We start from the raw sequence: 13,622 nt of genomic DNA on the forward strand, positions 1-13,622 counted from the left end.
GTAGAGTATAGAAATAGATTACGCTTCATGGAACTGAAGATGGAGCTGTTTAAACTGCTAACTTACGTTTTTTTCTTGATTTAAATTCTCTTTGCTTTTAGAAATCTTTCAAATGAGTACTAGTATTAAAATCCTAGTCATATAAACTAGTCCTCTAAAAATCTCTAGAGCGTACCTATATTTTGCAAAGCTAAGCTAAAAAATACTGAAGGTAAGGCATTTCATATGAAGGATGTATGCATGAGACTTAACCTGTGCAATTTCACAAATTACAGTGTTAATTCGGCTACAGGCAGAACTGAAATGCAAACTGATGCTTGAACAGTGTTAAACCTTCACTTGACATATGTTTCTTCCCTTGACAGTGAAAAATGTTTTCAATGTGTTAACTTTTTGTGGTGTGCTACTTTATATATGAACAGCAATTCGTAGACGGAAGCAAAAATAACCAATCTGAGAAATCCTGGACCTGGAAACTTAAGTTTATGGTTGCTCACATGCTACTGACTTTAAGTTAGTGCTTTGAAGGGGCACAGCATGCAGTTGTTGAAAAGAAATACTAGGTTATACAGGATACTTAAATGTCAATTATATGAATGAACATGAGATGATTAACTCAGAAAACTATAAACCAAACAGTAAGAAATGGGAGTAAGGAATGTGGCAACTCATAATGGTCTAAAACTTGTGACCTTTTTGACACTTAGGTTTAATTTGGGCAGAGTAATGGAGGTGTTTAGAAAGAGTAAACCTAGGTAGGGTCTTTGTCTTAGTAATGCTTTTAATGCGTGCTTTACAGTTGTATACAGCTTTCCCTTAACTTCTGTGGGTTGGTGTTTTTCAGTTGCACTAGCCTATGGAATATACAAGCAAGACCTGCCAGCCTTGGAAGAGAAGCCAAGAAATGTGGTCTTTGTAGATATGGGGCATTCTGCGTATCAGGTTTCAATCTGTGCTTTTAACAAGGGAAAACTGAAGGTAATCTTTTAAGTGATACAGTAAAATCCAATATTCCTGAAATATTTAATTGAACGATACTCAAAATACTGTTCTGTGGGAAGATTTTTTTTTTAAACTAAATGTCTATAGCAAATATTTCTGAAATGCTGAATGCAAAAACTTTTGGGTTTTGGGGTTTTTTGCTCCTTCAGGAAGTCTTGTTTTATAAAATGCAGAAGTGAAGTATACCAAATTTTGTTTTGAAAAGTGCTTGACAATTAAGTTTACTGCACAGTTTTTATGCCATGTTATATCACTGAAATATTTGCATATTCTGGTAGTCTCATAAACATTATAGTTGTGCAACTGACTGATGAATGTTTTTCTGTCATTCCTAAATTCAACATGATGTCAAGTAAAACTGAACAGTCTTCGATTCCTCGTTCTGAGATTTTTGTCTGTGAGCTACTGATGGCTGAACGTTTTTTGTAAGCTTGTCTTTGGCAGCAAAACGTCATCTGAAGTTGTATGGAAGATAATAGTGAGTTTTTCTGTCTTGTGTAGATGACACAGAGCTAGTAATAGTGTGACAAAATAGCTATCCTCATCTGCCTTTTCTTCAGTGAGCTAGTAAACTGAGTAGGGGCTGCAGCATGGTAGGAAATAGCATGGTAGATGTGATAGTATTTTATTTGAGGAGGGCAGAAAGTAAATAACTGGGGGATGATCTTTTTAAGTTGTTCTGTCTGGCAACTACATAGAAGATGGTGAGAAAACTATGAAGAGTTTTCCCATATCAAACCTGTTTTTGAAGGTGTTAACTTAACAAAACTAGTGTCTGTATGAATGCTGTCCCTGTATCTAAACAAGTATCGTCTAGTAACTTTTAACCTTTGTTCTTTTGCTTCTGTGCAGGTCTTGGCTACTACCTTTGACCCTTTCATAGGTGGCAGGAATTTTGATGAGGCTTTGGTAGACTACTTCTCTGAAGAGTTTAGGACAAAATACAAACTGAATGTAAAAGAGAATCCCCGAGCACTGCTACGATTGTATCAGGAATGTGAAAAACTGAAGAAGCTTATGAGTGCAAATGCTTCTGACCTTCCACTCAATATTGAGTGCTTCATGAATGACCTTGACGTCTCCAGTAAGATGAACAGGTACTGTGTGTTATTTTCACTGAAGCGCAGTGAAGTGTGGTCTTTAAGCTGCCATGTAATGTGAAACGCTTTCCCTGTTCCTGCAGAGCTCAGTTTGAGCAATTGTGTGCTGCCCTTCTGTCCAGAGTGGAACCTCCTCTAAGAGCAGCCATGGATCAAGCTAGTAAGTAGGATTTGGTTTAAGTACTCCTTTTGGTTCAAGAAAGTAACTAGTAATCCAGTTATCCTAGATATGATTGTTAATGGTTGTCTTTTTAATATATTTTTGTATTCATTAGAATTGCAAAGCTAAGTACTGAAAAGTTAAATGTAAGTTCCATTCATATGCTTGTCATGTATGCATGATCCCATTCCTGCCTCATTTAGTGCACATATCACTCTGCAACCCTGGTTTATTGACCCTCCTTCACCCTGTGTAATGGAACAGGTTGGCACTCTGAAGGATTAGTTTTATTTAAAACACAAAACAACCAAACCAAACCATATCATGTTGGAAAGAACTATTAGTGTTTACGGCAGCTGTCTGGCCAGCCTGTTCCATATGTGATAAATACATGTCCTCACTGACCTGAGAATTTGGCAATGTATTCCTGAAATAAATTATCTGAAGCATGTGCAAATAACTTTTTTTTTTTGCCTAATGTAGTATGAAGGAGAGAATTAGATTTTCACAGGAAAAGGTTTTACCCCCAATTCCAGCATCTTCAACTAAAAGAAAGGAAAGAATTCTGCTTATCTTGTGACTTGGCTAGAGAGCTAATAGAGGAAGTAAGAACCTGAGTAACTGCTGAGCAGAGCTGTTCAAGGACTGACAGTTGTTTGAGATCCTGTTATACACATATGTGGAAATCAGAACTGAAAAGCTGTCCTGCAAACACTGTCTATTATATATTTTTAGTTAAGTGTTTTGCTTTTCTTTTATTGGCAACTAAAATTAAACCAAACATAAAATGAGGTGTATTTGGGTTTCATGTTCTTGTTTGGGAGGGCTGAGGTATTGTCCAGTAGTGCAGGGCTGCCAAAGAAAACCCAACTACATACACTCGAGTTTCTGCACACCACAAGGAGGATGCACATGGACAATGCATTTCAAAGAACGGCTGTCCTGGTTGATGCTTGGCTTCTGCATTTTTCAGGATTATGCAACTAGAAAACTTGGTAGTCTGCAGGAGGGACAAAGAGTTTGAATAAGACACATCATGACAAACGTGACTTTTAAAGATCTTATAAGCACTTAATATATTCAACAGCCGATCACGGTGTCTAGATAATAATAGGACTTTTGATATCTTGATTGTAACTTAAGGCTATGCACTCTCTTTTTCTAGAACTTCAGCGGGAAGATATCTACAGTATAGAAATAGTAGGTGGGGCTACTAGAATTCCAGCAGTGAAGGAACAGATCTCTAATTTTTTCTGTAAAGAGATAAGCACCACGCTAAATGCAGATGAAGCTGTTGCAAGAGGCTGTGCCTTGCAGGTATAGTTACTGAAATTAAAACTTCTGTATGGCTTCTTTAACATCATGTACTAATGAAGTACAACTAACAAAAAGCAAAAAGTATTTTATCTGAAACAAGATGAGTCTTATTTGTTTTCAACAGTTGGTGACAAGTGTCCATGTCAGAATGATTGTATTACGTTCGGTAACTTGCTGCTGTGTTGTGTTAGAAGGATGGTTTTGTTAGAGACTTGTTAAATTTGATGACCCAGATGGCTCTGTTCCACTTCTGTGTCGTCATTCAGAAGCTTTTACTGGATGTTTTTCCTGACAATCACTGGGGAAGTAGCATCTGTTACCATTACTTCAGTTGAGTTAGGTCTTTCAGTTCAAGTAACTTTCTACTAAGCATAGGAAGTTTTTGTTAAAAATTCTGTGGTAAGCAGGAGCTCTATGTGACCCATGTGAATTGTAGCCTTTTGCACTTAGGTGTTAATTGTTGTACTTGCTATTTATTTGACTACATGGGTATAATAAAATTTTGGTCTTTGTTTTCTAGTGTGCAATTCTTTCCCCAGCTTTTAAAGTGCGTGAATTTTCCATCACAGATGTTGTTCCTTATTCTATAACGTTAAGATGGAAATCATCCTATGAAGAAGGAACAGGGTAAGTTAGATGGTGCCTACTAAAAAGTGTGTTTGTGTAGATAAAGAAAAATGTTGACCAGTCCAGGCCTCAGACTTTGAAGCTGTCATCCAGTCAGAGTTTTAATTTTCTTTTTGCATTATACCTATGGATTTCTGATTATTGCTTAATAATTGGAAATACATGTAATTAAAAAATGCTGGTGTGAAGTTGCTTAACTTCTGAGAAGCTTTGAGATCTACAGGCCTTCAACCTGCAACTCATCATAAACTGACTTCACCTAAATTATTTAGCTGCTTGGTTAGCGTGGCTGCTGATGATTAACATACCTTGATTTTTGTGTTATGCTCAATGGTTTAACCTTACTTAATATTTTACTGCTTTAGGGAGTGTGAAGTCTTCAGTAAGAACCATGCTGCTCCATTCTCCAAAGTAATTACTTTTCACAAGAAAGAGCCTTTTGACCTGGAAGCTTACTACACCCATCCGCATGAAGTGCCTTATCCTGATTCCAGAATAGGTAAGGACATGTGAATAAAAACCCCATACCCAACTCCTGTTGATAAAGGGAAAATTGTTTTTTCTTTTTCTAAGATATGTTACTTCCATACTTTCTAAATTATAGAAAAGCCTAGGTTCTTTAGAAAGGCTCAGCACAGTTGTCTTGGTTCAGGTGCAGCTGTCCAACAGTATTGACATTTTTTGCTAGTTCCTTAAAAACACATTCTCCATTCTATCTGTCTTCACTGTTTCTGAATGCTTAAAAAAAATTGGTACAAAGAATAGTGCTCTACTGTCTCATTCTTTCAACCTCTGTAAAATGGATAAGGATCTTATGTGCCTGCCAGCCTGAATTTTTCCAAGAACTTGGATCAAAGGACCTGTGAGCACTAGTCAGTTATCTGTCCAGACAGGTATCTGTCTTGTATGTTCTCAAATTAACAGAAGGAGACAAGATAGGCGTTTCCTGAACTTAAGCATTTGTAGTACAGTCTAAAGTATTAGATGGTGTGAATAAGTTTCCTAGTAGCTAGTATTACTTTACTTGCAGTTATTAATAGATTCCTCAGAGTCTTTAAACTAAGTCACAGTTTTATTTACTGATTTATGAATCGGATGTAAACTTGGCGCAACCAGTCTGTGCAAGAATTCTGTAATCTTCAGGAAAGAACATTCGCCTTTATGTGTGCACGGTCTGCATCACTTACGCTCAAATTTCCAGCAAGTTGCAAAGTAATTTATCAGCCTCACTGCTTCCAGAAGCCTTGATCTGTTCATCTGTTCATCTTCCAAAAATGTATAGTGCATACACGTTATCAAATTAAAATAGATTTTTCTATCTCTGTTAACACTTTTTTTCAGTGCAGATTGTAGTTACGTGGATGAGGGGAACCATTTGAAATGGATCAGAGTGATTTTTCTAGTGTGGTGGTTAGAGAAGGCAACTGACAAGTAGAACACCTAATAAAGTGTTATCCTGACTTGTTAATGAAATGTGGATAAAGCAAAAACATAAATCATCAGATAACTGATGATAATTGGGGACCTAGGTTTTAGTTTATCTAGCTGCGGCTTGCACTGTAGAATTGACAACTAAGAAGGAAGTTTTCAAATAGTTTAACTTATGTGAAGTTGCTATTTAAATTAACCTCCTTCAAGTAATGTATTTTATTTTCTTTTTTCCTCTTTCACTATTTTCTGGAGCAAACATTAAAGCCGTCTCTATTCTTTCAAGGGCGTTTCACTATTCAAAATGTTGGTCCCCAACACGATGGCGACAATTCCAAAGTGAAGGTTAAAGTGCGCGTCAACATCCACGGCCTTTTCAGCGTGGCTAACGCTTCTGTAATAGAGAAGCAGAACGTAGAGGGAGATCACAATGATACACCTATGGACACTGAATCATCAAGTAAGAACCAAGGCAGAGATGATGAGCTGGTATGTAAACTTATAAATATCTGCACTCCTTGTAATTCTGAAAAGAGATCCCATAATTGGAGGTGAAATCACAGTGTACAGCTTCTGACAATTAGTACTTCTCCACCCTTAAGTGATTTCTCCAGTTATGTAACACACTTGTTCAAGTTTGTTATTTAAGTACTGGGGACAGGAAGCACTAAGAAAACAAAAAATAATATAAAACCAGATTCTACAGAAAAAAGTAGTTTTTCTTCATTGTTTTTTACTGTCTCTCTACTAGTCTTAGCATTATCAAGTGTTTATATGAAATGGCAGCATATCTAATGAGATCTGTTGACAAATGAATTCTCAAGGTTTGTTTTTCCTCAAGTACCGTATTTTCATTCAGTAAAAAAAAAAAAATATTTCTTTCCATATATGGAGAACTTGCTCTTCATAAATGTTCTTTCATGAAGGGCACTTATTTATGTGCTTCAGTACTGGTAATTCTTACAAACTGACTTGGAAGCCCATAGGGGAAGATTACGGTAAGTAGATGTGCAACAGCTTTATCATTAATACTGACAAATTAATAAAATCATGTTCTTGCATCCTGGTGCAAGGAGAATCAACTTTCTTGATAATGCATACTGAAAGAGAATCACTGAGCGTAGTGAGGTGCTGCTATTACATCTGACTCTGCAGAGTTGAGGACTGGGTGCCAGGGAGCAGTTTGCAGCTGGGAATGGCACACCAGCGGTGGCCTTGGCAGCCGTTCTTTTTGGTTTGTGCCTTCTGTAGCTTGGGCTTCTGGTTATGTCAGCAACTCACAGGGGGAGAGACATGATAGCATAAGAAAAAGGATAACGCTGTCAGCAAGTTGCTGCCTCACACTCCCCCTGTCTTTCTGAGGTTGCAGAGTGCTCAGCAGTGACGTCTCACAGGCTGTCAGGCATACTCAGGGAGAGTTTCCTCAGGGAGTAAGGTTGGACAGAAGGCCCCTTTATTTAGAGGAAGGAGTGAATGCATTTCTTGTGACTATCTTTTAAAATTGGTCCTTAGCAGCTTTTCCACTTTAGTTGAATGTACTAGAGGAATTAGAGCAAGCAGTTACACAAGCAGCATTGCATTATTGATATAAGCAACTCCTTAAATATTAGAAAACTTTCCAGGAATTTGAGCATAGCTGAAGTGCCAAACATGATGCAGTTCCTTGTGAACAAGTGCTCTGCATCTGATGTTTGTATACAGGTGAAAAATGGTTGAAGATGACATAGCTGGCATTTCACCTAATAGGTGTACTGTGTGTGGAGGTTACTAAGATGAGTACTTTTTGTGTTCAGTACAAGAGTAACCACTTCCATCCTCAGGCTTTCTATTTGTAGTACTTCAATTCATCTAACATATCTTCTGTTTTACAATGGTGCTTGTCAGCAGTTACCTTTCATTATTGACGATGATACTCTCGACTCTGAGGAGGAGGTTTGTGGTGTATATATGTAGTATTTTTCCCCCTTTAGCTTTTCGGTGTAGGTAAAACAGTTCCTTCCAGTTGTTGCCTTTTCTGTGTGAACAGTAAGAACAGTAAATGATTGTATTATTCTCATTATTCTGAAGTGGCAATACTTAAATTTGATAAAAGTAGCCTTCTCATTTTCAATTTCTATCATTGAAAACTTGCGTTAAATTAGTGACGTTTTTAAGATCCTTAAATATAGAATAAGGCATAGGTGAACTACAGATAAATTTCAGTGAAACTTAATTAATTTGGGATGGTAGAGAGAGAAGACGGTCATTTGTTTCAAGAGGCTACTACAGAAACTAGTTTTTATGGTCCATGATTTCGGTAACCATTATGACTAAATTCCTTTTTAGATTACGAAGTTTAACGTTTACGTAAAAAATGATAAGAGGTCAAAGTTCTGGCTGTTCCATAGAGAATGTAGAGTTACTGCCTGTGGTGGTGGTGTGTTTCTAGAATGTTCTTTGCATAGCTTTTAGATGTATTTATTTCTAGTTTAAAATGGAGTATTCACATGGCTTAGTGCAGTTCTTCAACAGGGGACCAATGGTAACATCATAATTATTTCAAGGGGGATGGGCAGAATAGCATTTCCATTTAATTTGAGAAAGATGTGAATGCAAGTAATGTATCAAAATGCCTGTTCAAAGATGGTGAATCAAAAATTAAGATAGATTCTGAAGTCCTTACAGTATCTGCCATCTACTGTGATTGAAGTCAGTCTTAAATCATACAGCAAACCTTTGCATTGAGCTGTGTAACTCTTTTCTAGGATAAAATGCAGGTTGATCAAGATGAAGGTATTCAGAAAAGTCAAGCTGAACAGCAGAACCAAGCAGATGAGGAAACTGAAAATGCAGGAACCGAAACAAAAGTGTGTATTCAGTACTGATAAGGAAATGTCATGTTGCTTCCCTTAGAATTTTTTTTGCACAGTATTCTCAGCCATTAATCTTGCTAATTGCAAACATGGGACTGTATTTAGAGCAGTACAGCTGTATTGAAACGGTTACGTTACGAATCCTACCTTAGCACTTTCAACACAGTATATGATTAAGACTCTGATGAAAGTTTCTGTTAAAATAGTTTTATAGTGAAGATGGAATCTAGGGAAACTTAGGAAACGTTATGAAGAAGAATATGTGGTGCCTCTTAGCTCTTGAACAGGTTTTCTCAACTGCTCTTCACATTATGTTTAAAGAAATTAAATTCCACCAGTTTGGTTCAAAACTAAGGTAGTGGTGATTCTGAATAGAGGAAAAATTAGATGCTTCATTTACATATGATTAATTTGTGGCTGTTATACCAGTTTCATTTATCTTTTTATTGACCATAAGTGTAATAATATTTCTACTGAAAGTTTCCTAATAGCGTAAATCTCTTCATAGGCTGCTTCTGGAGACAAGCAAGATCTTCCAGCCCAGCCGAAGGCTAAAGCAAAGGTTAAGAGTATTGACCTACCTATACAGGCAAGCCTCTATAGGCAGCTGGGACAAGATCTTATCAATTGCTATATAGAAAATGAGGTAAGCAGCTGTGTTGGGTTTGTGTGGGGGTGGAGGGAGCTACAGTGTCAACCCCTGCAAGAAGCTGCTAGAAGCTTCTTGCAAAGGGTCCGCCCTTTGTCTGGTGGACCTCGCCGGCTCCAGGGCAGACCTGCCTCTGGCCCGGGACAAGCAAATCATCTGGGACGGTGATAATGCCTCTGTGATAACGTATTTAACAAGGGGAAACTAAAACAGAAGTTTAGGCGGAGAGGGAGAGGCAGGACGAGTGAAGAGTGGCAGGAACAAGACGTGATGAACTGACAGCAGTCCCTGTTCCCTATTCCCTCTATGTTGCTCGGGAAGGGGGAGAAAGTGTTTTAGCCTGAAACACAGTTAAGCCTGGGAAGAGGGGAGGGGTGGAGGGGTAAGTGTTCTAGGTATTTTTCTCTCTCGTTATCCTACTCCAGTTTTATTGTTAACAAATTGAATTAAGTTTTCCCGAAGTCAAGTCTGTTTTGCCCATAACGGTAACTTGAATGATCTTTCCCTGTCCTTATCTCAAACCTCAGGCCTTTTGTTATCTCTCACCTGTTCCATTGAGGAGTGGGGAGGGTGGGCGAGCGACTGTGTAGGGCTTAGTCCCGAGCGGGGCTAAACTGTGACAGCACCGTAAACAGATGACCACTCAAATGAATGTCACTGTAAATAATTATCCAGAAACTTATTATTTAAGGGGGTTTGTTTTGGTTGGCTTTTTTGAGAAAACGAATTCATTTTCAGAAATGAATCGGTTTCACTAGACTTAACTACCCAGATGTCTGAGTTTGACCTGTTAGCCTGTCATGACCTGAAGTATGAATTCAGTTCTTAGGCAGGAGCTGCCTGGGATTGCCAGTAAAGGCTGCACAGTATGTGACAAGAGTGCTAACTGTTACTGACTGACCTGATACTGGTCAGGAGTAGTATTTGCATGGGTTTTTAGTGTTTTACAGAAGCTGTGTCCTTAGTTATATCACATTTTTGCCCTTCAAGTCCTACATCAGCAGTGAAGTATTACAACATGTAGAAAACTTGTCTTTCAGAGAATCCTTTCTGAACTTTCTGGGTATCGTATCTGTGAAGATCCCACCAGCATAACCTCCTATCTGAAAGACGGTCAGTCTGAAGTATAAAATATGAAATAACTTTTGTAGGGCAAAATGATTCTTAGTGACTTCCAAACCATAGTCAAGACACTTCCTTAATTCTAGTCTTGTCTGTGGTGGTCAGGTCATAATTGATATCTCATCCATTTACCTTGAAGCACTTGCATACAGCTTCCAAAGATGAACTCATTTTTTCCCGTGTTCCAGTTCTGCCTGCAGGGAAGATGACTTACACAAAGGTGAAAATTGTAATCAGTAACTGTGAATTGGCAGGCTTCTGTGGTACAGTTTCAAGAGAGTAATCATTAAGCTTGATGCTCAAAATGCTTTTAGTTTTAAATAAGCTTTTCTCTACCATAGGGGAAGATGATGATGCAAGACAAGCTTGAGAAAGAAAGGAATGATGCTAAGAATGCTGTTGAAGAATATGTGTACGACTTCAGAGACAAACTCTGTGGAGTCTTTGAGAAATTCATCACCGAAGAAGTAAGACTTGACTATATTTTTTCAACTGAAAATTTCAAAATTTCCTATGTATTTGTAAGTTTTGAGTGTTGGTTGTGTGGAGGCTCAGGGGTCTCCTGGACTTGTTTTGGAATATGGAATGGATTAATTTCACAGAAGTGAAGTTCAAACTACAGTTACAGCTAACATTTGACATGCAAGCGTGCAGAGTTCTGTATTGTCTGAGAAGTTTCTCAGTAGCAAGGAAAGATTTGGAATGCAGGTGGAAAATAAAAATCCTGTGCTGGGGGTAGGAAAGCAGGACAGATATCCATGAGTGTCTAAATGGCGTGAGTGGGTAGAAGTGAAATGAAAATGAGCAGAAATTGACTGTCTGCAACTCTGTATTTTATTGCCTAATTTCATTAACTTGGAAACATGATTCTTTTCCCCGCTTAAAAGCTCAAGTAAAAGTGATAAAGAAAGCTGTACACTGGGCTTTTGCAAAAGCAGTATTGAAAGAACACCTGTCCTATAATCACTTCTTTGTAACAGCCCTGCTTGCGTACCAGCCGCTGGTTGCTGGTACACAAGCAACCCGTTGTTGAAACAGCAGATGTCCAGCAGCAGTTTTAAGGTCTGTGGTCTGGATTACCTGGTGATCAACCCTGCAACGCAGCGTAGACACTCTTGCAGTGTAAACTCAAGGGTGTGAGGCTCTTTTCACAGGTTTCAAAACCATCTCTTACATAAATTATGGGGATAGATGAGATCTTTAATTTCTAAATAATTAAAATCTTTGTTTATAGCCAGGAGAGTCCAATTAAAACAATTTTAACTTCAGCTATATGTGTAGTTGTCCACATTTGTCTGTTGTTCTTCCGTCCTGCTGTCAGAGAACCTGAAAAGCAGAACTTTTGGTGTAAAGGTAATACGCAAGAATGCTGAGAAATGCCTGTGCCTTCTTAAAAAATCAGTCCTGAAGCTATGTAACTCCCGTAAACTTCACCTGCAGATCAGATTAGCAGGGCTGCCCTGCCTTTCTTACCTTGTAAAATCTTGGCTTTGAAGTCTGTTAGTTACAGTTTCCCTTCATATCACTGTGAATATTTTAAAGTGATGAAACAGTCTTTTTTGAGTAGGGGGATTCCATTGTGTGCTGGGGGGAGAAGTCTCATTAGATATGTTCGCTTCTGACCTTGGAGTATCCTTAACTTGCTTCATAGGATTCAAACAAGCTGACCTTGATGTTGGAGGACACAGAAAACTGGCTTTATGAAGATGGAGAGGACCAGCCAAAACAAGTATACATGGATAAGCTTCAGGAATTAAGAGTAAGATTTTTAAGTTACCTTCTAGAAAAATATGTGTGTTTTGGGGTAGGAGCATCTATATAAATAGAGATGGCCAAGTAAGCAAAGCTCTTCTAACGAGGGATGTGTATGTATGGATGTAGTGTAGTTACGAGATGAACATAATTAGAACTAGAAGTACAGTTTGTTTTTATGTTGGTTGTGTTCCTAATCTGAAAACAGTCAAAATGAAGCAGACTGTCGCTAGTGACAATAAAATTAATTGCTATGGGAATTTTCTGTCTGTCTTGTGACAACCTGAAAGAGGCTTGGAGCAGTTTGCTCTCCCAGGTATTCAGGACTACACTCACAAATAGATGCTGTGGTTTTTCTGTTTTCAGTGGTCTTCTGTAGCTGTATCATAAAACTGAATTTTTGGTCTAATACCTAATGCTGAAGGTTGAAGAGTGCTTTAACAGTAACTTCCACTGTATCATTTGACTAGTAATGACAAAAAAAAAGCCTTATACTTCAAATTTTAATAATCTCACGGGAAAACGTCAATTCTGATGAATGACTGGCTGCTCTGTTTGTACTAAGTTTGTCTCTAGCTCTTGGGCTCCAACTGTTGTCTCTCACATCAGATTTCCTTTGGGGGAGGGATAACTGATGGAAACGGCAGTGTAGATGCTGGCAACTGCATTCGTGCCTGGATACCGTTATTCAAGAGAAGGGAAAAATAGACAATGGATAAAATGAGACGTTTTCAGATGAAAACTCTTTTTGCTGAAAATAACTGCAAGATACTAAGCCTAATAAGGACAGGCACTACTCCTGGGCTCTTATATTGTTGTTGCACTAAGGCAAAATGCAAAGATTAAGCTCTTGAGTCGGTGAGAAAAGGAGTGAAAGGCAGCTTTCCTGCCAATGCAGCGTTTTATTCTTAGACCAGACTAAAGTAAATTTGTGTTTCTGTCAAGATCTTTGTGCTTGTGTTTCCAGAAATTTGGACAGCCTATTCAGGAAAGGTACATGGAACATGAAGAGAGACCAAAAGTTTTAAATGAACTGGGAAAGAAGATTCAACTCCTTATGAAAGCAGTAGAAGCATACAAAAATAAGGTAGAAGGAAATAATTTAGGGAATGAACTATTGTGGGTGTGCAATCTCAGGTGCTTTTTTCCTGCAGCTTAATTATGAACTAGCACTTCAGTAGTGTGTACTTAGATGGAAATTTCAAATGTCTAATGTCCTTTCTGTCTTGTTCTACAGTAATTCTTCATATGAAACACTTGTTAAAAACTTGATCAGGTTGTAGCAATGTTACCCTATTTTATTATGTGTCCATGAAATCCTTAATTGGTGAGAAGCATGTGTACACTGATGATATAAATGTCTCTCTCTTTAGGATGAAAAATACGATCACCTAGATCCTGCTGAGGTGGAAAAAGTTGAAAAACACATCAGCGAGGCTATGAATTGGTTGAACAGCAAAATGAATGCCCAGAACAAACTAAGTCTAACTCAGGATCCAGTTGTCAAAGTGGCAGAAATACTGACAAAATCAAAGGTAAAAAAAAAAAAAAAAAATCATTGTACATGTTGCATTCAGTAAGTTTTTCTTTAACAAGATTTTTGTCCTCTGTGT

The 13,622-nt window shown here is 38.0% G+C and overlaps 1 protein-coding gene across 3 annotated transcripts in view; it reads left to right on the forward strand.

Annotated features, from left to right (window-relative positions):
• HSPA4L (heat shock protein family A (Hsp70) member 4 like) overlaps positions 1-13,622 on the forward strand; it is a 29,136-nt gene that overhangs the window by 9,873 nt on the left and 5,641 nt on the right. The window contains exons 6-18 of one of the 3 annotated variants that reach the window (XM_086747763.1): positions 845-978; positions 1,855-2,099; positions 2,186-2,262; positions 3,428-3,579; positions 4,100-4,206; positions 4,572-4,705; positions 5,921-6,123; positions 8,379-8,480; positions 8,995-9,132; positions 10,599-10,724; positions 11,909-12,016; positions 12,977-13,096; positions 13,383-13,544. In XM_086747763.1, coding sequence (XP_086603889.1) covers positions 845-978; positions 1,855-2,099; positions 2,186-2,262; positions 3,428-3,579; positions 4,100-4,206; positions 4,572-4,705; positions 5,921-6,123; positions 8,379-8,480; positions 8,995-9,132; positions 10,599-10,724; positions 11,909-12,016; positions 12,977-13,096; positions 13,383-13,544 — 1,808 coding nt within the window. Of the gene's footprint in view, positions 1-844; positions 979-1,854; positions 2,100-2,185; positions 2,263-3,427; positions 3,580-4,099; positions 4,207-4,571; positions 4,706-5,920; positions 6,124-8,378; positions 8,481-8,994; positions 9,133-10,598; positions 10,725-11,908; positions 12,017-12,618; positions 12,912-12,976; positions 13,097-13,382; positions 13,545-13,622 lie in introns of those variants that run through there. The other 2 variants (XM_086747765.1, XM_086747764.1) reach the window with 2 other exon arrangements.

The sequence above is a fragment of the Chlamydotis macqueenii genome, chromosome 4 (assembly GCF_036417535.1).
Source record: "Chlamydotis macqueenii isolate bChlMac1 chromosome 4, bChlMac1.mat, whole genome shotgun sequence".
Classification (NCBI taxonomy): domain Eukaryota; kingdom Metazoa; phylum Chordata; class Aves; order Otidiformes; family Otididae; genus Chlamydotis; species Chlamydotis macqueenii.